Source organism: Pocillopora verrucosa, chromosome 4, assembly GCF_036669915.1.
Source record: "Pocillopora verrucosa isolate sample1 chromosome 4, ASM3666991v2, whole genome shotgun sequence".
NCBI lineage: Eukaryota > Metazoa > Cnidaria > Anthozoa > Scleractinia > Pocilloporidae > Pocillopora > Pocillopora verrucosa.
In genome coordinates this window covers 14948810-14971896 of record NC_089315.1, presented here as the reverse complement: position 1 = coordinate 14971896, position 23087 = coordinate 14948810, and the positions used below count along the sequence as shown (strand labels likewise).

General features: G+C 38.3%; 2 protein-coding genes across 8 annotated transcripts in view; both read left to right on the top strand.

Annotated features, from left to right (window-relative positions):
- Nucleotides 1-19650, top strand: part of LOC131798737 (A disintegrin and metalloproteinase with thrombospondin motifs 6) — a 42609-nt gene extending 22959 nt beyond the window's left edge. For 5 of the 7 annotated variants that reach the window (XM_066164983.1, XM_066164982.1, XM_066164986.1 and 2 more), the window contains 32 exons: nt 111-289; nt 1149-1235; nt 1619-1743; nt 2262-2305; nt 2768-2873; nt 3917-4045; nt 4390-4549; nt 5183-5284; nt 5653-5804; nt 5989-6052; nt 6294-6402; nt 7006-7130; nt 7973-8285; nt 8697-8826; nt 9389-9593; nt 9837-9999; nt 10276-10414; nt 10989-11233; nt 11792-11948; nt 12578-12765; nt 13569-13658; nt 14133-14219; nt 14550-14597; nt 14911-14967; nt 15112-15252; nt 15584-15631; nt 15871-15924; nt 16206-16262; nt 17211-17267; nt 17634-17711; nt 17879-18022; nt 18334-19650. In XM_066164983.1, coding sequence (XP_066021080.1) covers nt 111-289; nt 1149-1235; nt 1619-1743; nt 2262-2305; nt 2768-2873; nt 3917-4045; nt 4390-4549; nt 5183-5284; nt 5653-5804; nt 5989-6052; nt 6294-6402; nt 7006-7130; nt 7973-8285; nt 8697-8826; nt 9389-9593; nt 9837-9999; nt 10276-10414; nt 10989-11233; nt 11792-11948; nt 12578-12765; nt 13569-13658; nt 14133-14219; nt 14550-14597; nt 14911-14967; nt 15112-15252; nt 15584-15631; nt 15871-15924; nt 16206-16262; nt 17211-17267; nt 17634-17711; nt 17879-18022; nt 18334-18476 — 3926 coding nt within the window. In that variant the 3' untranslated portion in view covers nt 18477-19650. The remainder of the gene's footprint in view (nt 1-110; nt 290-1148; nt 1236-1618; nt 1744-2261; nt 2306-2767; nt 2874-3916; nt 4046-4389; nt 4550-5182; nt 5285-5652; nt 5805-5988; nt 6053-6293; nt 6403-7005; nt 7131-7972; nt 8286-8696; nt 8827-9388; nt 9594-9836; nt 10000-10275; nt 10415-10988; nt 11234-11791; nt 11949-12577; nt 12766-13568; nt 13659-14132; nt 14220-14549; nt 14598-14910; nt 14968-15111; nt 15253-15583; nt 15632-15870; nt 15925-16205; nt 16263-17210; nt 17268-17633; nt 17712-17878; nt 18023-18333) is intronic. The other 2 variants (XM_066164984.1, XM_066164985.1) reach the window with 2 other exon arrangements.
- A 2110-nt stretch (nt 19651-21760) lies between these two features.
- Nucleotides 21761-23086, top strand: LOC131798732 (uncharacterized). The gene has a single exon (XM_059116400.2). It carries the CDS (start codon nt 21761-21763, stop codon nt 22673-22675), a length of 915 nt encoding a protein of 304 aa, XP_058972383.2. The 3' UTR covers nt 22676-23086.
- Nucleotide 23087: the final 1 nt, after the last annotated feature.

The following is a 23087-nucleotide window of genomic DNA, read 5'->3' as shown; positions in this document are numbered from 1 at the left end:
ATAATAACCAGTCCCTGAGATACTTTGCTCTGGAAGATTAAGTTGTTAATTTGTATTTTATACGGATGCGTTCTAAAGAGTTTTGCTAAGGACTCTCTCCCGTTGTGTAGATGACCCGCGTATTCGCTTAGTACGAGCATTGAATGAAACGCAGCAGTCTGTGCGACGTGGACCAGCGGGACCTGGGGAAGAGAAATACATTGAGACCCTGGTGGTGGTTGATCCAAAGATGACGAACTTTCACGGAGAGGACGCCGCCAAACAATACGCACTGTCTGCCTGTAACATAGTAAGTGATTTAATCAGTTAAACAGATGGGGATACCCCAGGACTAGTTCTGATTTATCTACTTGAAAAGAAGTCACAGTGTCCACAGGATGGTTTAAAATTGGCAGACAGTTTGAGCAAAAAGTTTGCAATTTTTAAACAAAGTTTTCTCGGAACTGATTCTTGAATCTTTTCAACTTTGATGGAAGAGGTGGGTAGGCGGGGAAGGACGCTCATGTTTCGATACTGAAAATGTCACTCGCTTGCCATGAAATTGGTCTTGCGAAATATTTAGTTTCGTGATCTCTCCATAAATCGTTTTATCAGCATTGCACTTGGCGAGGTAATACGTTATGAGAATGACTTCAGCCTATTGGCCACACAAATCAAACAACGACGAGGGGGTGCTCTTGCTTGGACTGAGCTGACGACGCTGCTCCTTATCGACCTGTATTTCCAGAAGATTTCAATTGACTCACTTTCTTGATGGAGCAAAATATTAAGAAGCCTGCTACAAAGTCTAACTAGGCTGAGTCGAGCCTTTCTTCCCTCCCTTTTTGCGTTTCAAAACGCTCAGTTGCTTCTGTTTAACTAACAAGACAAGATTTCTAAAAAGATTTGCTGAAATTTCCAGCAGTTGTCAAGTCTCCGCAAAGAACTATCTGAGCATATTTTGTGCCGTACGAAAGTCATTGTTTTCTATATTGTAATGAATTTGGATGCAAATATTTCTGCGTGCATTTGAGAAAAAAATACCGCACAAAACAACACATTATCCGAAATGGCTAATTTACATACGAAGCCAAGAGTGTCAATTTAAAACGAATGGCGACTTAGCTTAGTCCAGTTGCACCAATATTTTAATCAATTTATTTCTTTAGGCTTCAAACCTTCTTCGAGATGGAAGCATTGGCGAAAATCCTATCAATTTTGTTGTCAGTAGAATGCAGATTCTCACAACTCCACAGGTAACGAAATATCTTGTTGGTATTGTTTTTGACATCGACATTATGTAGAAAAGAAAATGTATTCCAAATTCAACGGCAGTATTTACGAGAACAGTTAACCAACCAGAAACTACAGAGGCCATAAAGAATGCAATAAATTGGAACGCGCTTATCCTCAAAATTATGAGGAAAGGCAATCCTTATGGGTAATATTCTGTCAGCATTGTGTTATTGAAGCTTGAAATGCTGATTCAGTTTTGCATAACAATGTAATACTGCGAAACGTATGGTATCAATCAATCGTGGTCCATCGGTCACGATTTCAGTCACTTCACTCTTTAAATATGCAACGAGGTATGGGTTCATAGTTTTCAGTAATAACTACTTTAAGTTTTTTTCTTCAGACTGGGCTGGTTATTAACCACCATGCAAGTAACACACTGGAAAGCTTCGGCAGATGGGCGGAACGGAATAATAATCCACTAGATAACGATGAAAATCATTACGACTACGCTACCCTCTTTACCAGGTGGGTCGATCCCGGAACACGAATCGTGCTGATGTTCTTCAATGCACAATTATTACCCTAGAAAATTTTTTTTAAATTTGAATACGTGTCACATTATAGAGGGTTCCTCACCAAAATTACTTTCCGCTTGGAACAATAATTACGTCCACGATAATTTTTTTGATTAAGTAATAAAAGGAGTAGACTTTATTGAACGAGGGTAATACTTGATTGTTGTTAAACTGATGAACTCATGGCCCTCAGAATCAATAGAAATGGAATTAAAATAAGAGTAGTAAGAGTGAGAATGACAAAAATTCAAATAGGATTTAAAGCTAAGAAGAAAATAAAATTAACAATAGAAAATTTTAATTGAAATTTTATTATTTGAGGATGATTCAAAATTAATTTAGATGAAGGATTGCGAAAGAATTTGATTATTTAAACTTGATTTAACAAAGTTGACGGTTAGAGTTTTCTCGTTGCTGATTTTTTTTTTAAATTCTTTCCCATGCGAATATGATTTTTTTTCTTTACAGATATAACATTTGCAAGGACAAGAACCAACCATGTGATACGTTAGGTACCATTATCAAACGTAGATATTTAATCTGACATCTTATATTTGGCAGTATGTAATGAACGCATTATGTAAGACTTTTCTCTATTTCAAAATTGGGAGACGCGCGCGCAGTCGCCTATTAGTTAGCCCGCTGCACTTCAAGTAAAGAGATCTTCATTCGCAGTCTGACCTGGTTATCTCGTTAGGAAGTTTCACTCTCAAAACTCTCTCCACCCAGAGGCATGAATGGGCACTGACCATCTGTCAGGAGTACGTGAATAGTTAAGGTTACTTGCGATGGATTCAAATCCCATCCAGGAGGGGCGGGGAAAGTATTTCTCTCAAAGCCTTTGTGCAAATGAAACCGGGATAAGCTCTTACACAATAGACAACTTGCCTCCAATTCGGACTCACTTACATGAAATAAATACAAATGTTTGGTGCACTTTGCTGACTTCTGTAATATTTCTGGCTCTCGGACAGGTCTCACAAGGACACGTGGAATGTGCAACTTTCCGAACTCGGCATGTGTTGGTCAAGATAATGGTTTGATGCTTGGAATGACACTAGCTCATGAGACAGGACACAGGTGGGTTGGGAACCTGATTTAAATTCCTATTTGAAAGTTGCCGAGAATTCAAATCCCTCTCCATACGAATAACTGTCTTTTCTAATACTCAGATTACTTGGACGATTTTAATGAGTTGGGGTTTACTTCCTTACACAAGAGATTCCGCGATCTTAATTAAAAAGCTAAGAATATCGTATAGAAAGTAAACGGAGATTGCACTGGTTTTCATTTACTTCGCTCGGCAATTGGTGAAGAAAAATCGCACCATCCCCTGAAACAAGCACCTGCAAAACCGACGCTCATCATGACTTAGGCGTTCGCACTGGGCTCGACCTAACAGATCTACTTTGAGTCCGCATCGGCTGCTTGTGATACTGTCCGTTGTCCTGATCGGCTCTGGTGACAAGTTTGAATTTGATTTTGCGGCAATCGATCGAAAAGCGCTCCTCCGTGTATTAATCGATAAAATTTCTTAACCTAGAAACATCACGTTTTAAAGTATATTTTTTATTTAAGGATTTGCATGGTTGAATGTACATGTTTTTAGTCCTGGAGCTTGTGCCTTCAAAGGGCAATCCAGCTGATAAATGATGTAAATTTAGTCTATAATAAAACAATGGATAGCGTTGAAGTGCGCTCTGATTGCTGCTCAAACTCCAAATATTCATTGCTATTCACCTCCGTTCAACTAGCAAGTTTCGCGCCGAAAATATTTTAATCGTCTTTTTGTGCTATATCATCTCACTGTTTTAGTACATGCTAAAGCGAAGATTCACCTCGGTGTCGTTGGCAAGCGGTGGATATTTACAATATCTGCAACTAGCCACTTAATTGGCAAATGTTTGTTAAATATTCAAAATATCGATTATGATCATAAGAAAGGTTTGGATTTTTTAAATTATTTAATCTTGCTCGTCTGTTTGCATGCAATAAAGAACATTATTTATATCGTTAACGTAGCAGGGTAACGTAGTTCGAACAATAAAAAAACTTAGAATTTTCTAACATTTTAACAGCATCAAGTTATTCTTAAGGACATGTGTAATTATTTTTTTTTTCAGTCTTGGAATGAACCACGACAGAGGAGCGTGCCCTGATGGTGCAAACATCATGGCGTCTTTACCGGCTGGGAAAAAGTCTGCTTTTTCTTGGTCACCCTGCAGTAAAAACTATCTTCAGCAGTTTTTAAAGTAAGTTGCTTTCTTTTAAGTGAAAAAAGTGTGGAAACTTGCTAAAACAGAATGTATGTCGGCTACTGTGTTTAGTTTTGGATAGTTCTATCCAGACGCAAGATATGCGGTGGGAGTGTGGTGTTGCTCACGTTAAGATATAGACAGAACTGGTCTCTATTATGTTTTCAAGGATCCAGGTACTACAACTAATTAACTGATATTACGTTTCCAAAATCAATTTGGTTGTAATCTTGTTGTGATCTCAGCAGTGACCGAAGAACTTTTCATCAACTTTAACCTCCGAGAGGCCATCGTGCAAAGGTTTCAGTTTAGGAAGATTTAACTTTCTTATCTTTTTCCAGTTCAGATGATTCGCGCTGCTTGGATGATAATCCAACCAAAAAGAATGTGATAGAGACCAGGACGCTGGATAAACCTGGCAGACTGTACGATGCTGATGAACAATGTCAGCTGGCTTACGGCCAAGCTGCTAAGTTCTGTGGTGGAGGGAAGTTTCTGGACGTGAGTACTGAGAGTGATAAATGTGATTGTCCATCAAAACTCATAATTCTAATATACATTTTCGTTGCGACTATTTTTAATTCGTTATCGAACGTTCTCCGCGATTGGAATGGTTTTTCTTTACTCTCCAAGCTCTCAGCCAGTCAACTGTGAAACTTGCACGTACATGACACTAAAGTTGTACTTAATTACACGTGATGTTCCGCACATGATGTAGTTTTACGAATATTAACTTTGGAATGTCTTTGAACCCCGCGATTCGTTTCAACGTGCGCCTCATGCTCCAGTTACTGACATCAAAATATTTAGTTTTAGACAGAGTAAAAAATCATTTCTTCTGTTAACTCAGCCACTTGCTACATTTTTACTTAAAGTCCTTTATATTGCGTTTTTTCATTGAAAATAGTAGAATAAACAGTTTTTTCATCATCTATGTGCCCTGCATGACCCTACATTACTGACACAAGTCCAATGCTAGCATATACTTAAGGAATTTACCTAAAGTAAGTAACCTTGTTACAACATTACCTTTCTTCACAAATTTTGCTATCGGACAAATATAACAGTAACTCCCTTATAAAAAGAAAGAAGTTACCACCCATGCTTATTTTTGCATTAATGCATGGCTTGTAGCAAATCTGCGTGAAGCTTTGGTGTGAGGTACCTGGCGGAAGCGGAAACTGCAAGACGGCGGAGATGCCGGCAGCTGATGGAACACCGTGCGGAGATAGTAAGGTGATAAGATCAGTTTGTGAATAGAGAGAGGTTTGAATGGGGCGATAATGGGTGGCTACCTGAAACAACTTTACAAGAACCTGTAGCCTGTTGGTCAGTCTCCTTCCACGAGGTTTTCTCTCAAAGAAGGTTGGTTTCAAATTTGCTCCTTCACCAATCCGAATCCATCGAAAATTTCCCGGGTGTACAACTCTCAGTTGGCCTAAATTTTTTCCACATAGGATTTTTTGATAAAAGAGTTCAGAATTATTAAAGATTTTGAGGAAATTTGCGTTGAGCAAACTAGCTCTATTTTGAGCAAACGTTCCAGTAATTAAAAAAATGTAGTCGTCTATTGATGCTTCATTTTCCCCGCTTGGTTTCTCCAGTGGTGTAGGCGTGGTCAGTGTATTCAGCTTGGTACTGAGGGCGCCGACACTGTGGATGGTGGTTGGTCAGAGTGGTCCGCTGAGTATTCTGACTGCAGTAGATCGTGTGGGGGAGGGGTGCAGTTCAGAGAACGGAGATGTATAGCACCACGGTAAAAAAAATAACTGTTTCGGTGTCATATTTCCCTTTTCTATTTTGTTTCTGTTGTCATCATTGGCAAGTTCTTCTGTACTGTTTTTATTTTAGTTTTCTTTCAATAGAAATTTGCAACATACTTGCTGTTTATTTTCCAAAGATGAATTATCCAATTAATAACTTCTCTCCTCTACCTTCAGCCCCAAAAATGGAGGGAAACGATGCGAAGGAGAAGAAAGAAAATACAGGCTCTGTAATACTGCGGTGAGTTTTAATCTCCGTTGTACCTCAGTTTATAGCATTTACCAAATAATGGTAGCCAGACAGCTGAAAAATAACGGTGCAGACGTTTCTCGCGACTGTATCTTTTAACTCCATTTTCTGTCTAAATAGCTCCTGAACCCCGCAGATTAAGTTTCTCAGAGTTACGAATAGAACAAATAAGTGAAAGCTTCCTTTTTTCTAAATGAAAGTAAGGTTGACAATCTCTTATCCTAATTTCTAGGGCTGTTCATCTGATACACTGGAATACAGAAACCATCAGTGTCAATTAAAGAATTCTCAGCTATTCAATGATCAGTATTACGAGTGGGAATGGAAACCATCAACTCTAAGTAAGAGACTACATGCAAACTCAAAAAAAAATCCTGCCTGGGTTTTAACTGTTACTACCTAGAGAATTCTGCCTGAAGTTTGGGAAAAATTTAGACATAAATGAAAAGGAATTGTGAAAGTATTTTCGGGAGAATATAACAGGTATAAAATAATAACAAGTCTGACAACAGAATCAGATTTAAAGATTATTCGAGTAATTTGGTTTTAATACCCAAGTTTATGATGTTAATCGGCCACCGTAAAGAGTTTCTTAATCTTAGTATGCTCCATTTAATTTAAGAAAAAAAAGTGGCTGCCTTCTTCAAACTTTGAACACCCATTTGTTTAGATTGTTTAATTTAAGATTAATATACGTTTAGAGTTCAAAAAATTTCACCCTTTACACTCTGACATCAGTATCTGCATTCTCCATACTTCTCTCCAAACTAATCCTTTGGTATTGACAAGGAGAACTCGTGTAACAATCAAAGCTTCTTAGGTTGGCGATCATTTCCTGTACTCTCATGATCATATTGAATGATTCAGGAGTATTACTGTAAGGAGAAATAAGGTTCTGGTCACTCTTAGGGGTCAAAGGGTTAACAGAAATATTTTATCTGCAGAGAGCAAGTGTGTTCTAGGATGCTTTATCAAAGGAACTGGGTTAGGTTTTGCTTTTGGAAATGTTGCTGATGGTACAGACTGTGAAAAGAATTCCCTTGATAAATGTATTCAGGGACAGTGTACGGTAAGACGATAAAAAAGTTAATTTTTCGATAACTGTCAGGGGCTATCTCGGTTTTTTTTGTTTCAATTTTTCAAAACAACACATGATGTTCAAAACCATTAGTCGGCAGACTTGTACGAACCCTCTTGAACCAAATAGGGCGTAAGACCTACTCATAGATAGAAAATTTCCATCCTTCCTCTTGTCCAGTCGGTTTTAAATGGTGCAACGATATCAAGTATGGCAGATTATGTAACCAAGGCAACATTAATATGAGGGAAAGGTAAAGTAAAGTAAAGTTACCGAAATGGTTTACGCACTAGAAATATTACTCTTCTGATACAAAATGCCTCAAACGTTAAGTCCAAGACTAGCTTCTCTAGATTTACCCCTTCGTATCAAGTTGATCGATCTCCCTTGATAGACCATTGATAGTCATTAACGGACATTCCATCGGCATTTTGTCAAGTTGTTGATGACCTACAGGTACAGTACGGCTGCAGTTCTAACCTACAAAACACCATTTATAAGATGTGGTAAAGAGTAGTTCTGCGATATGGTATTGTAGAGATACTGCCCATAATCCCACCTCACTTCAACGAAGACAGAGCCCGATGCCGCTGTTATCTCATAACTAATTGAGGCTTTGCTGTAGAGTGATAAGAGCAGAGTTTTTGTTGCTGTCAAGGCCTAGACTAATTATGTCCAAAACTGGAATCCACCAATATGTTGTGTTCACATCTCAGAAGCCTCGATGAGTGTTTGTAAATTGCGCTTCAATTTCTTATATATTTTAATCCTCATTTTAAAACCTGTTGTTGGTGTGATAACGATTAATCCATGCATCATTGTCTCTACAACAGAAAGTGGGCTGTGATGGAATCATTGGTTCCACAGCAGTTGTCGATAGATGCGGTGTATGTAACGGAGACGGAAGTTCATGCGCACCCGGTTCCAGGGATAGTGTGGCAAGAAACACCACTAGCACAAAGAAGGCGGTCACTCCAGGAACTGTCAATCTTATAACAAGCGCTTTGGATTGGTTGAAGCGAATGGGTTATGATGTAGATAGGCGTGGACAAATCGCTTCTCCCGAAAGCGCAACAAAAGACTCGCAGAAAGATAACTTTTACTGGGCCGTGGTTAAGTCTGGCTGTAGTGTTTCGTGTGGTGGAGGTAATGAAGCGATCATCTTTTAAAAACACTACACTTCTCCATTACCGCACTTACTTGATTTATTGCCTCGGCATCTATCAAATTTCTAGCGTCTCCGACGCAGCATTATTCAGAGGGGCTACGTTCATTTCAAAATCATAATTCTTTAATCACTGACCAAAAGTTAAGTTTGTAAAACAGAACATGTTTTTTTACTTCCTATATTTCTCTTTCTTACTGGGACAGAATCGTAATTGTCTGGTTACTTTGTAACATATTCAACAACGATGGTGTAGATTACCGAGGCTATACATTTGTATCTTCAGAAACAACTACATACAACCCTATTTTTCTGTTCCAATCGCCTAAAGATAATTGAGGTAAAATACTATGGCTAGCTACTGCTTCTTTTAATCCACTCCTCACCAATAGGCTCGGAAGTGTCCTATGCTGAGTGTCGAAGGTCAGATGATGGTTCTCCAGTTAACGTAGAAAAGTGTGACTCTGGCTTGAGACCACCAAGAGAAACAGTCCACTGCAACTATCAACCGTGCCCACCTGTGTAAGTTATCATGAGTTTTTTCTTTTTCAGAAAAAAATGAATAATTAAAACTTACCTTGCTCAATTTTATTTTTGGAAGTTCTAAGAAATTCCTCGGTCAGTTTACCTATGATGCTTGTGGAATTTTTCCCTCTTGAAAAATTCTCAAAAATGTTAACACTTTAAGACTGTAAAATTAAATCGAATGATCAACTTGTTTGTTTTCTACCGCTCCCATAGAAATACCTCAATGTACACCACTTATTATCTATTTGTTTTTCAGTTCTTTAACTTCCCTAACTTCTGGTATTTAGTTTCTTTCGCTTCTTCATCCGTTAAATAGTTAAGTAGATGTTAGCCAGTTAATTGACCCACCTCAACTAGCAAATCTGCCAACTCCAGGTCAGCTTATTCTTTAATTTTGAAATGAAATTAATAAAGCATGAATTTTGAACACCAATGATATATACATTTTACTCTTGCTCCCTGATAAAGGCTTTTTAGCTCCAAAAGTAATGAGTTCAAAATAATTGATGTTTGTCCTTTCAGAGGGTAATACAATTTTATCTACTTTTCATCGTAGCTGGAAACCAGAAGGTTGGGAAGATTGTTCTCAGACCTGTAACGGAGGAAACAGAACCCGTGAAATAAAGTGCATGCAGGTAGCAGCTGATGGTATTGAATATGACGTCGATTCCAGACTCTGCTCGGATCCTAAACCATCCATGGTAGAAGCGTGCAATAATGTCCCGTGTCCACCCGAGTGGGTGGCTCAACCATTTGGACAGGTATTCATATGATTCTTCATAGCGTAGTGGTAATTATGTAAAGTTAAGAAGCAGAAGGCTCTTGAGAATGTGTGATGTAATGTCAACATGATGAAGAATTGAAAACCACTGCAACATACCCTATACATAACGTAACCAAGGGTGGACAGCAAAGTTCGTGTCTCATCAGTAGGCAGGTGCGGTTTCTAAACTGTGGAAAATATATATTCGAGCTGACGTTCTCTTTCTTTGTTAATTCAATAGTGTTCCACAAGATGTGGGCGAGGTGTTCAGAAGCGAACAGTGAAATGCATGAGGGCTGACCACAGAGGTAACCTGATGGACATGGAGGAAGCACAATGTGATGCGACTCTAAAGCCACCGATACATGAATACTGCAATGTGCATAATCCTTGTCCTGGAGATGGTACGTTTATAGCAAGTATCCCATTATTCACAGAAGCCAACCCTCGTAGTTTATTATTTGAGTTGAGGGAAGTACGCGTTTAAAATCCGATACATGAAAACTTCAACGCGTGAACGTTTGAGCTTGCTAACTTCAAGTTAAATCACATGTAAACGGTTCACTAGGGTAAGTCTCGAGGAACAACCTGACATGACCTCAAATGTTTTTCTAGCCCTTGACCTTAAATAGTTCCTCTTTCCTGAAAAATCTGAATTAAAAATTTCGGTTGTATTTTAGACAACTGTGGTGGAAACTTTACAACAGACGTTGGCACTTTCTCCTCTCCCAGCTACCCTGCAGACTACCCGGACAACAAAGAATGTGTTACTACTATCACAGTCAACCCCAGCAAGGTCATCAAGCTTAACTTTCACAGGTATAACTGGATTCAATCACTAATAAGCCGCATGTAGTACACCTTGCCACTTTTTCTTAGAAAATGTAACTTAGTAGCCTTCCCCCAGGAATTACCAGTTTCTGAAAAGAGAGACTTGTCGAGAGAAACTTTGTCAGGGATGAACTCTGCTTGTGTTGATGACTAGATATAGACACTTGATGAGGAAATCGTATGAAGGTTAAGGAAACTTCTTCTCCAGTGACTCTATGAGGAGAACCATCTTTGACAAGCTTTACAATCTCTGATTTTCAAAGTAAGAAAGTTTTCTCTGCCACCAACAGGTGCGTTTTAGAAGTGGATTTTGTTAATGTAAATGCGTCTGTAGGCACATCGATGACCATTTTGAAATAAATGATTAGCTATTCTTAAAAAATTGCTATGCTATTTGTTAACAATTTCTAAGGGTTATAAGTTATTCGCAAGTATATGTGAATTGTTCTAATTGTTAGCAGGCAGAAGGAAACGAATTGACAAATCAACCTATATGCATTTATACGATGTTCCAATGTAATTCTATGGCTCAATGAGGTAACTACCAGACTTTTATTTTCAGCATGCAAGTAGTCTCCCCAGAAGACACGTCGCAATCGGAGAAGTGTAAAGGGGACTTTGTAAAGGTTATGGATGGCGATTGTTCGGCATTCAAAGCTGAAACGAGATACTGTGGAAAACAGGAACCTGCTCCATTCTTTTCCACTGGAAACAAACTCTGTGTTAAGTTCTTTTCTGACGAGTCTCAGACAGCTCAGGGATTCAGTGCAAGCTATGAGGCTGTAGATCGACCAACTAACCCTGGAGGTGAGAGGGGGCATTTGAAATGTAACACATACTCGGACCCAGGGGTTTAAAGGGTGGATAACGGTGGATAACGCTCTCTAACGGATGCATCGCTTTTCGGGGGATAAATGTTAAGTTGGACTCTTCTGCGCTATCGATAAAAAGGATATTTAACCAGTGGATAGCGTTATTCAGCATTTGAACAACTGAGGCCAGAAGTATATTCGTGTTTAACTGTGGTGTAATAGTACATAACTTAATTCACTCTTAAAAGAAAGCGAAAGACAGTTTAAGAAATTGTTCATTATTACCAGTTACGGTGAATTATATACTATTGTCAATAATTGCATGCTTGAAAAACCAGTTTACAAATCAGAACTGATAGCCTACTAACACATCGATTTATTAGTGATACGAGAAGCAACATCTACTTTTGTTTTACCTTGGCTGAAATTATTATTTAATAATCGAAACCAACCTCATGTTTTGAATGGACGATGCAAAAGCAGCTTGACATTGATTATTTCCTGGTTATGAGGGCTTTATGTCATGAAAATCATCACCAACGTTTCTTTACAGATCAGTGTGGTGCTACTCTGACGTCACCAGTTGGTTTGATTACGTCACCTAACTATCCAGAGCCTTATCCAAGCAATGAGGAATGTAATACCACTATCAAAGTCGTCAAGGGACCAATCAAAGTTGCGTTTCAAGCATTTGACGTAGGAAATGCAAAGTAAGCAAATATAATAAAGTCTGCTTTTTTAGAAATATTGTAAAACTTAACTCTTTATATCAAGCAAATCAACATCTGGATCATAACAGTTGGATTGTCCTGGCGAGGGATATCTTGAAAAGGGCTCATGTTAATGACTTTAATTGACTTTCCGAGCAATAGAGAGGAAGACCTCACCGGAGTGGAGATTTACTCTCTTTGTCAATTGATCTCCATAAGTCGTGAAAGCCGATCGATCAGTTTTGCCTTGACTTCAACGGTTAATTAATCTATCATATCAGTGGTCGAATCTTGCGAGTGATGGTAGTCTTGAGATGGCTTATTTGTATCTAACTTACTGACCAACATGGTTGGTCAGTTTTCCTTGATGCTATCGGCTGACAGACTTAGGTGGTGAACGTCCGTGATGATAGGACACCTTCGATCAGCCGCCTAGATGAAGTTAAGTCATTCTTGTAGGTTCGTTGCCTTTTTTCACGTCATAGGGAAGTCGTTTGCATGTTGCTAAAATTTTAATTCCTCATGTATTAAAATTTGAGACACAAATAAGCAAGCTCTTATATCCGCTGTTTCCTCAATTGTCATCATTGTTATTCAGTATTACAGCTTTTTACTATGCATCTCCACAGTTGCGAAGATGATTATGTGGTTGTGGACGAACCCATTCGAGGAAAGACAAGAAAGCTTTGCGGAAATCAGATCCCACAATCATTCAACATTTCGTCAAACGAGCTCAAGATTGCTTTCAAGTCAGCGGAGCGCCTTGGAAGACCCAAACCAGGATTTGTAGCGACGTACACATCAGGAACTACACCAGGTGATCTGCGAATATTGAAAACTAGATTTGATGTAAAATTTTCATCAAGTTCCTTCAAAAGCTTTTTAATCATCAAAACGAAGCTCTTGAAACAGCCACTGAAGGCTCATTTCTTTTCAAACTGACATGGCTTCGCTTTGATTACAACAACCCGCTTACGCTTCAATGAAATTAGGGCCGGAAAGTAAGACCAGTAGATATCAAACCGTATACTTCCTTAATTTAACAATTTCAAAAAGTTTCATTTGATAACATTTCTTTAAGCCGAGAACTCAAAATTTTTGAGACATTTCTAAAAGCAGGAGGCATATTATATACTTTGTTAAGTCCGTAAATATGAACAATTTTAGACTCTCGCTTCTCCCCGTTATGAGACCAAAACCAAATAATTAAAACAGCTAGTCACAGCAAAGTTCTCCCCTAAACGAGTTGAAAATTCAAATTAAAAACAAGCAGACCGCTTTAGATGAGTGGAAAATTCCAGTAACTAGATAAAGATTGGTTTCAATCGGCATCTGATTGTTTTAGAGGGTGTTAGGAGTTTTGTTAGAATACTAACAGAGGGGGGTGAGGCAAAACCAATGCAGTTGCGGAGTACTGTCGACACTCAACTGAAAATTGCCCTGGTATAAGTCACACAGAGTAAAATTTCCTACTATAAGTTTTCATTTCGATAAGCATGTTGCCTAATGATCTGTTCACACCTTTTTTTATATAATGTGGTCCTTAGAGGATAAATTTTCGTAAGCAATAAAAAAATATTATTTGTCGTCTGCTAACGGTTGTCACGCCTCCATTTTCAGATGAATTACGAAAGTCAGCTGGAAATGCAGGAATAAAAACTTTTACTTCTAAACTAGATCAAGGACTCTTGGCGGATGCAGTAACTAGAGGTGAAGTATTCACCCAACACGTTCTGATGTTTTTCCTTTTAATTCTTTTTCCCAGAACACTATATATATTATTAAGTACAGTTAGGGATTATCTCGCTCGCATTTCATTCTAAAGAAGCTCATAATTCTTTTTTCTCTTAACATGAATATTTTCTGGGTCTCAGTGGGTGAATGATTCTCTTCGCTGTTAAACTAGACAACAAAAAACGGCTCCATCCTTTTCTGAGTTTACCTGAATTCCGTGTGAACACGGCGTCGTGTCAGGCGTTTGGCAAAGGACTCATCAGTTCGAAAACCTATGACTAAACCAAGCTTCGTAATTCTCGCATCTTAACTTGAGTATCTCAAATCATCAAAATCAGATGGTCCCGACCTACCAATGTCAATTTTAGTAGTTCTCTTATGCCGAAATGGTTTCCCACTGGAAACATCAGAGTATTATTAAGATCTATTAACATTTGATATTTATTGCAGAACATATTCCGAAACCTTCTAGTACTGGGCTTCCGGCAGGGATGGGAGTGGACTTCTTACCTGTTTCAAGACAAGACAGCAAAGAAGGTATCTCGGGTGTTTTTGTACGTTGCTGATAGTCTGAAATCATGGTTCCCTAAGACAATGATAATTGCTTCGTTTATCAATGATTAAATCAGTTGTATTCAACTACAGCAACGACGTGGTAACTTAATGTGATTTAATTGTTCTCTTTTTTGTTGATTTCTTAGTCCGTTTGTTTGAATCTATTTTTGTGACATCCTGCACTTGTTCCTAGCGCTTGAAAGGCGCGTGCGAGGGGAGCCCCATACCTATCCCCCGTCCCATAGTTTGCAGGCCTACTGCATCTCTCCATCTGCATTTAGAAAATTGGTCTCAATTTTATTTTTGCCGTAGTCTCAAAGGAAGAAGGAGAAGACATTGACGCTGGTATCGGAGAGACAGGTGAGTGGTATTTGCGGAATGGAAAAATACATTGTATTGATTTCACTTCTTCTGCAATGTTCCTTTTTATCCAGTGCAAGATAATATAAATTGATATTCACTTGTCCAGGGTCTTAGCCTTGACTAATCCCCCTCAGAAACTCTGATTGATTTTGAAATATTTTTGACATATCTTGAAACAATTTGTTTAGAGAGGAAAGAATGGAGATTAATGCAAGCATTTCTCAGCTCAGGTTTTCTACCTGGTAGATATTAAGCTTTGAGGAGTGATTTGTTGGTGAATTTGAGGTAAATTTCGCTCTTTTTCTTTTAGACAAAGAGAATATCGATGACGATATAATAACTAAGCCCACTAGTGGTCTTCAGAGTGGTAAGTGTCAAGTTCTGCAGTTTTAAGTCCAAATGACTGTGTAGAACGATAACTAGTACACCTGATTACGGTGGTAATTGCTTTAAAGATAATTTTTCAGCGTGCATATGCTAATATGATTAACTGAAATTTTTAAAACCGAAGCACTTAGTCAACTCAACGGTGACTTGAGTGGTAGTGGTAGTGCAGATGACCAAAAAAGCAACCAAACAGAAGCCAGTAACTCAACACTCGGCGGAGAGGATGACGTACCACAGGATAGTGGGAAACAGAACCAGACAGAAGGTAACATGGCTTTCTATTGTCACTCTAACCTTCAAGATGAAGTAAACAATGTTGCAAGGTATAAATAAGTGAACAGAATAAGAGTTCATGTGTGTGACCTAGCTCACCAAAGAATCAGAAGTAGTTCAGTGATGTGTCGGAGCGTGAATTCGGAACATGGTAGGGTTTGACATCCCACGAAAGACTTAGATTCTGCTTTGTTCCACACGCATGAAGAACGGATAATTTTGTTCATGTTTGAAAAACTTTGCTCTTAGGAACTAACGTTTAGCTCTCACATGCTAATAGATAGTCAGATAATAATATTTAGTGAATCTCTTTTGCTACTTAGGTAACCATAGTGATGATGTCACAAAGGAAACAATACCAGAGACCCAAGGTAGATTTGGACTAAGGGAAAAGGAGAGGCTTTGCAATTTGTGAAAGGGAGCCATCCCCGATCTCTATATGTATGAAAGCGGATGTATACTTTCTAGCCAAAACATAGAAGCAAAGTAAAAACATGAGCAGAAGAGGCAACATGTTGACACTGGTGCCTGTTTGAAATTCAGTTCAGCCCTTCCAAAACGACATGATCTCGGGAAAATTCTTATGGATCTTATTTTTTTCTTGTTTCAGAAAACGCTGTTAATGGAACTACCTCGAATAGCACTAATGATTCCCAGATGAACGGTAACATACCACGCAATTTCTCTTCTAGTCACAGTTTTACATACATGTGTTGAGATTTCCAAAATACTTTTATATGAAAAATATTTTATATGATGGTAAATCATAAGTTTTCATCAGTAAAGACCCCGACAGATACAATTTCTCCACCATACGATGTTACTGGCTTTTAAAGTATTATTTCCACCCACAACCTATCTTTTATCTTTAAACTCACAATTTCTCTCATCCATCTCCCATTTCATGTTCATTTGCTTCCACGTTTTGTTCATTGTCACTCACAGAAACATCCAGTAACGAGACTCTCGCGGGAGCTCTTGCGGAAGCTATCAAATCACATGGTATGCACTTTCACTATTGACACTATCGCTTCTAGCCATTTGGTTTCAAGATTAAAGGATCAAATTATCCAAATATTTTAAATGCACTGAGCTCTGCCGGATTTGCTCGCTTTCGACAAATAATTTTCATCGAACCAAAAGGCTCCTTCATACATAATATGAGTTTATATCCACACACGTTAAGAGTGTATTCATATTGCAATGTTACTTGTCCTTTTCAAGTCAGTCGTTAGTTCCATTTTATGACGACAAACAATGTGGCAATCATAAAAAAGAAACAAAGACGGGGGGGGGGGGGAGTCCGAAGGATCTATAGCGCTTTTTTTTTTTTGGATAAATCGCTATCCAGTGGATAGCGCAGTACATTTTGTTGGCACTTAACCGCTAGATAGTGATTTATCGGTTGGATAGCGTTATCCACCCTGAACAACAGAGCCCTGGTCATCAAGAAAGAGTAATTTGAGACAGTGCCTTCTTAAATTCTAAAACTTTAAAAGTAGAAAGAACGCAACAGGACGGCCCCCTAACAGTCGCGGTGTTGTTTTCTCTCAACTTGACAATGCGGAGAAGTTTGGTAATGAACATTCCAAGAGGTTATTACGAGAGCGGTTGATAAAGGGGTATGTCGGAAGAATCCATCCGTTTTCACTTAAAACGGTTTCGGTTGTCGCGATGAACAATTCGGAGACAAGAAGACCTAAGCCTTGATACCTGTTATCGAAAGGAGCTCAACGAACGAGTTTATGCCGAGCAAGCCTGCCCTAAATTGTACAACTTGAGGTCCTCCTGAAATGAGATTTAGATGTCAACCATGAAAATTTCAGGCGGGGGACCTTTTACTCTCACTTACTCTCAGTATATTCCTGTAACACATTTCCACCAGATCATAATTAGTTGTCATAAGTTTCGCTTTTTAAATTTGTCCACTGAGTTGTTTTCTTTTCACAGAAAATGCTGAAAATAAATCAACGATCGATGATTTACAAACTTCAAAGAATTCATCGGGTGAGTCAGTGTTTGGTTAATTACACATCTTTCTTTTACCCCGAGTATCTCTCGAGTCAGAGCTTTAGGAGAATCAAATTGATTCTGATATCAAAGTCACTCACCCTCCTTGATCAATGCTGAATAAAAGCTGTGTTACGAAGACCCCAAGCCAACCAGCTTTGCGTAAAGCGTTCGTACTAACGTTCCAATAGTACGAACATTGCACCTTTCGAGTCATGGGATATTATCTCTCGCACGATCACATTATGATTATGGACTAGACACATAGTATGAATGTGCAAAGTAATCCTCTCGAAGCATTTCCAAGATTTAAATGGAATTCATTCAATCTTGTACAATTAAGTTAATAATTTTTGTTGACAGCATCAAATGACCTATCGTCTGTTCAAGACATCCCGGGAAAAGGGCTGGCCGGACTCATAAAACCCATCCTCAACCAAGGTGAAATATTTCTCCTTTGCCTTTAACTTTGCAAAATTTCGCACGAATTAAGGAAAAGTGTCTTACTTGCAGAGCAAGTCGCCATGTTCGATTACTGAAAAAGATAAGTTTATGTTATCTTATCTTTGTTAGGAAGTAAATGTAACTTTTCTTCATAAAAATTCCAGGGTCGTGTCCCCCAATCAAGTCTCTAAGCTGTCTGAATCTACTCTATTCATTTCCATGTTCCAATGATGATGATTGTATCGAGAATGGTATGACATGCTGCAACACCAAATGTGTATATGGTAAAAAGATGTGTATTCCACGAGGTGAGTCGTCCAAACTTATTCATTCATTACTCAAATTCATGATGACGCGCCCTTGCCAGAAATTTATATTCAAGAGATCATATGGATCAATTAGATTAGGTAGATTATTTTTTATCGAAAGCCCGCGCATCAATTTAACATCTTTACCTGACTAAATCAGAAGGGAAAGACATAGCTTCCATTTGCTTTTTTTTGATACATGACAACTACACTTCATAAAACGATATTTCGAAGGAGCTACCTAAATTTGGATATCATTTTGATCCTGTCTCTCTCCGTGTTAAGGTTGAAACTTTCTTCTGTTTTCTTAGTTTCAGCAGTTTGTCCGCTTAGAACTCCATATTACACTGGATTCCAAACATGCAAAGACTCAGGAGATTGTGGAACAGGAGGAGTGTGTTGCATGGATATGGCAGGAAGGCACTATTGCCATCAGCTCAGCTCGGTTGAATAAAAACCCTGTGAACGACAAAACGAACACATGAGCTCAGCATATCAACATCACAAGAGCAAGACCTTTTTCCTTTCATCACTCACGTTCGCCTTGGACACATCAATTCGGAAAGATTTTATGCGTTACCTCAAGAAAGAACACCTTTCGTCTTTCGTCGACGGCTTCAATGCGACAGCTCAATTTATGATTTCAAATGCTCGGACACAAGCTGAATCGTAACTCTGCTCAATATGTATATAAAAACCCATATTGCCTGTAGAAAAATGATGCTTTTTTGTATAATAATTATTTTCTGAACTCCATCAAGATAGCCAGGCGTGTCAAAAAACTAATACATACACTTCACTTCCAGGTTTAAAAATTCTTCTTCCTGTCTGCCATGAATTTCTTACATTGAAGCAGATCTGATAATCTGGATTGTAATCTAGCAGTGTTTATGAGGCTTTATTCTCATCACCTGTATTCTTGACATAGTATTGAAGTTTTAGAGAGAAATTACTTATTGGTCATTCCGTGGGGTGAAAGGGTAAATAACGGAGATTTGCATCTGTTTGTCTAGTGAAACGAAGTCATGCCCCAGCCGGTGCACAAGTTGGAATTAAACAACTTGTCAGTATATATACATCTGATATCACCGCGGGATTTACCTTCAGTATAGGTTTAAATTCATTGCGGCAATTGTTAACGAGCTGCGCATTTACTGGATCACTAAAGAAATTATACATATATTTCAAATACATAAGTATATTTTATATCATGGTACAAAAATTTTTTAATGTGAATATAGTGTCACTAAAATAACATGTGATAGACTGATGCAGCTCCTAAGACGATGAAATGATGTTCAATTCAAGGTTTTGACGACTACAAAATCGTTTCCTACCGCTTTTTCGAAAGAATCTTCATTTACGAACTAATTTCGTGATATATTTTGCACATATATTTATTCACTTATGGAACCATGATCGTATCCACGAACCATAATCATTTCTTTGGCTTTTACCTACTTAAAGATGTAACAACGAGATTTGAAGATTATGACAATCAAATTGAAGATGAATGATTTATACTAATTTTCCAGAACTTTACAAAAAAATTTGCATTTCCTTCTCGAACTCATTAATTCTCTGTTTTAGATAACGGTCTCTAAACCTTAAAAATTTTTCGTTCAGTTCTGAACGCATAATAAAAATCTGAAAAGCATACTGTTTTCAAGGACGTATGATATTGTGCAGATACGTTTTTGTATCTGAAAATTACGCTGGCGCACGCTTTCAGTCGCCAGGAAGGAGAAAAGTACCAAAGCTTCTTTATTGCTTAAAATATCCTGCAATGATTTAACCCCGAAAACTAGCTGGACCAACCCACACATTTAACACCCATTCGGCGTAACAACTATCTATCAGTCGGCCAGTAAACATGAGGTATGATCACAGGCGGGTTCAATCTATCGACGATAACTGATTAGTTTCATTAATTTTCAGCTAATTTAATTTCCACCTGTATTGTAAGTGTATTCGCGTAAGTTAAAGGTTTTGGTCCCTTGCAATAATTCGCATCACTTGTGGAGTATGAATGATCAACAAAAATGATAATAAAAAAGTCACTTTTTTTAAAGAATTATATTCCTTTATCAAGTCTACGTTGATTGATGGACACCCGCGGCCGCCTTGTAAATGTCTATGAACAATTTATCAATTTAGTTGCAATGAAACCTCAGCCGAAAGTAATGCGTGCGTCGTTAGACCAGCAATCATTGTTATTTGGTTCTCCTCAATTCCAAGCTCAAATAGCGAAGTAATTACCTAGAGAGCAAACAAGCACTATTTACAGTGAAAAGTAATATACCTTACCTCGTGAAAGCTGACAGAATTTTCGCCACACTCAGTTATAAATATACGAGACGCATGCTAATGAAATTAAATTTAACTAGTTATACATGTGATAGAAAGTGGCAAGCATCCGAAAAACGGCTGCAAGGGAGAGTAGAGCCCACCGTTACCTAAAAGGTTTGCAGATCATTAAAAGAAGAAAAAATGACAATTTCCTCAAGATTGTAACTTTCTTAGCTTTCTCTGAAAGTACAAAATGGTTATTTTTCATTGTTGAAATAGCATAGGGTTTTGCTAACAATGTGAGTTCTGAGCTTAAGCACGACGCACGTAGAAACTGAAGATAGATTCAAACCGTGCGACTGCAATCGACGTTTAACAAGCACAACATTAAGTCTTTAAGTCATTCTTCTACACGGCATGATGGAATGAGCAATATTTCTAAATTTGGAGGCTTAATTAATTGCCAGGGTCTTTGTTTTGTTCCAAAGAAGAAACTTGCGTCGATTTCCTTCTCAAATTGAACTGTGTCTTGATTATTTTCGACATTAGTTTGCGTGAGCGCCGAAGAGTTAGATAGAGCCTAAGAGCCTGGATTAGCTCGCTATTTGCAGGAGGTGATTATTGTACAAAGATTTTCCTGCAAACTTAATAATAAACTTGAACTTGAAACTTGTTAAAAAAAAAAAAAAAGAGTTCATGCTTCTATGATCTGTATGGTTTTAGTTATCAAAATATTTTTCAATAGCATCAACCATTTAGAGTTAATTACCCCCGACAAGAAAGTGAAATGTCTCTTTATGGATTGAGCGAAGCCAGAATGATAAAACCGAACTAGGATGGAAGGAGTTTATGAATTCAGTAAGAGCTGTAGAGAAGATATTTCTCGTATGTTTGCTAAAGAAAGCAGTCTGTATTCCTGCTAGTTAAAAGATCAGTGAATTAATTTAACTCCCAGGATATTGGACGTATGCAGCTGTGCATTTTTCAGTTTTTAAATAATTAAGTTGAGATCATCAAAACGGAAAAATCACAACTAGATGGCATTTCTTTCATGGGAAGCATGCGTTGGATTCCGCATTTTTCAGAGACGTCAGACAGTCTTCCAATATTCTTGGAAAGAATAAAGAAAATATCGAAATTCAAAATTATGTTGTAATGAGTTCATATTTAAAAGTCTTGCTTCCCACCCGAAACCGAAATAGATATTAAGCACTCATTCAAAACATTTGAAAAGGTTCTCATACAAAACTTGACCAATATTTTTTACTTCCTCTACAATTGTCCTTTTATGGTACCGCTGTAATCTTACCTCTTTCGAATTGGTTCTTAACCCTCATAATGAAGGTGTTTACAGCTTTCATTTTTTTATGTCAGATCAGTACTGAAAGTGACTTCGTTTCTGAAAGGCGCTCACGGAATCTCATAATGTGTATATCAGGGAGACATGTCATGGAGAAAAGCCAGCGGCTGACCGCTGCTGTCATTTGTGTCATTATCCTGACAATCATGAGAGTCTTTTTCACGATATTATTCTTCATTTCCAGTGTCATTTGTATTATACATGCAGAGAGCCGCGTTGAACGGTGCGATGGTCATCTTACCCTCTCTCAAAAAACAGTTGACAGTCTCAACACAACTAGCACCTTTGTGGAGACTGCTGTGTCATCATTTCTCATTTTTCTCATCTTTCGATGGAAGCCGTTTAACTTCAGGAACTTTCTCAAGGCTCTTCCAAGACAAGGACACTTTTGGATGTGGACTGCTCTGTGGATTGCGCGAATTTTCACAAACGTTCTAATAGGAATTATCCCAGGCATTCAGGAGAGCTACTCGGTTCTCATCGTCCTTGGTTTTTCGTTGCCATTAGAACTCGCTTTGACAACAGTTTTCGCTTGTGCGCTGGCATTTGTAGGTTTTGACAATGTAAAAGCTTGGCTGTATCAACACTTTCCCACTAAAGCCGCACGCAAGTTGACATACTTGTACAGAACAATTTTGTTTACATATGGCCTTCGAATGCTTGCTTTGTTCCTGTACGACTCGTTTCTGGTAGCAAGGCATATCACCCGCCAAAGTGAGTACCGGGAGCTTGACAGCATTCTTTTAGCTTTGGATGTATTCTATAGAGGGAGTTTGTGCGTCTTCTTCTTCCAGAAGTTTTTTGAGTTCCCCATACCGGATGTCTTACAAAAAACTTTCGAAATTAAGAGGCCTGAGGAAACGGATGAGCAGTTTAGCAAATGTAATGAAAGTCTTCGCTCGGGATCCCCGGAAAAATTGGAGGACCGAGAGCTGGAAGAAAAAGAAAATGACTGTGTGTTTGGTGGATCAGATGTACTCTCGCGGAAAAAGATAAAGAGGTAGAGCATATGGAGTGAGAAAACAGCTCCACAACTGTTATTGTTCGATCGAATTTAACTGAGAAGCCATGAAATAGATTAAGCTCTTAAAAAGTGGATTTTACAAGTAGAACTGAAGAAATGCAATTTTATCACATTTCATTTGATGTGCATAAGAAAGAGCTATGCCTGACCAATGTATTTGAGTTTGAACAGGCTCGCTTACGTTTCCATAATGGACGCTTCCTTGGTGTTAAGGAAATCTTTCTCTCTTTGATCTTAGGGTGGCTTCCCTTTGTTCTTTTTTTCCTCTTGAGATCACAAATTTTTTGATAGAAGTTAAAACTATTTTGGGCTCAGCCGATTGCATTATATTGTTTTCCTCCGAATGCAGGATTTGGTGCTGCGTGAAAGAAAATGTAAGAAGTGATCATGAC

Excerpts from the sequence above, each read along its gene's own strand:
- LOC131798732 (XM_059116400.2), top strand. The coding sequence starts at position 21,761 with ATGGAGAAAAGCCAGCGGCTGACCGCTGCTGTCATTTGTGTCATTATC.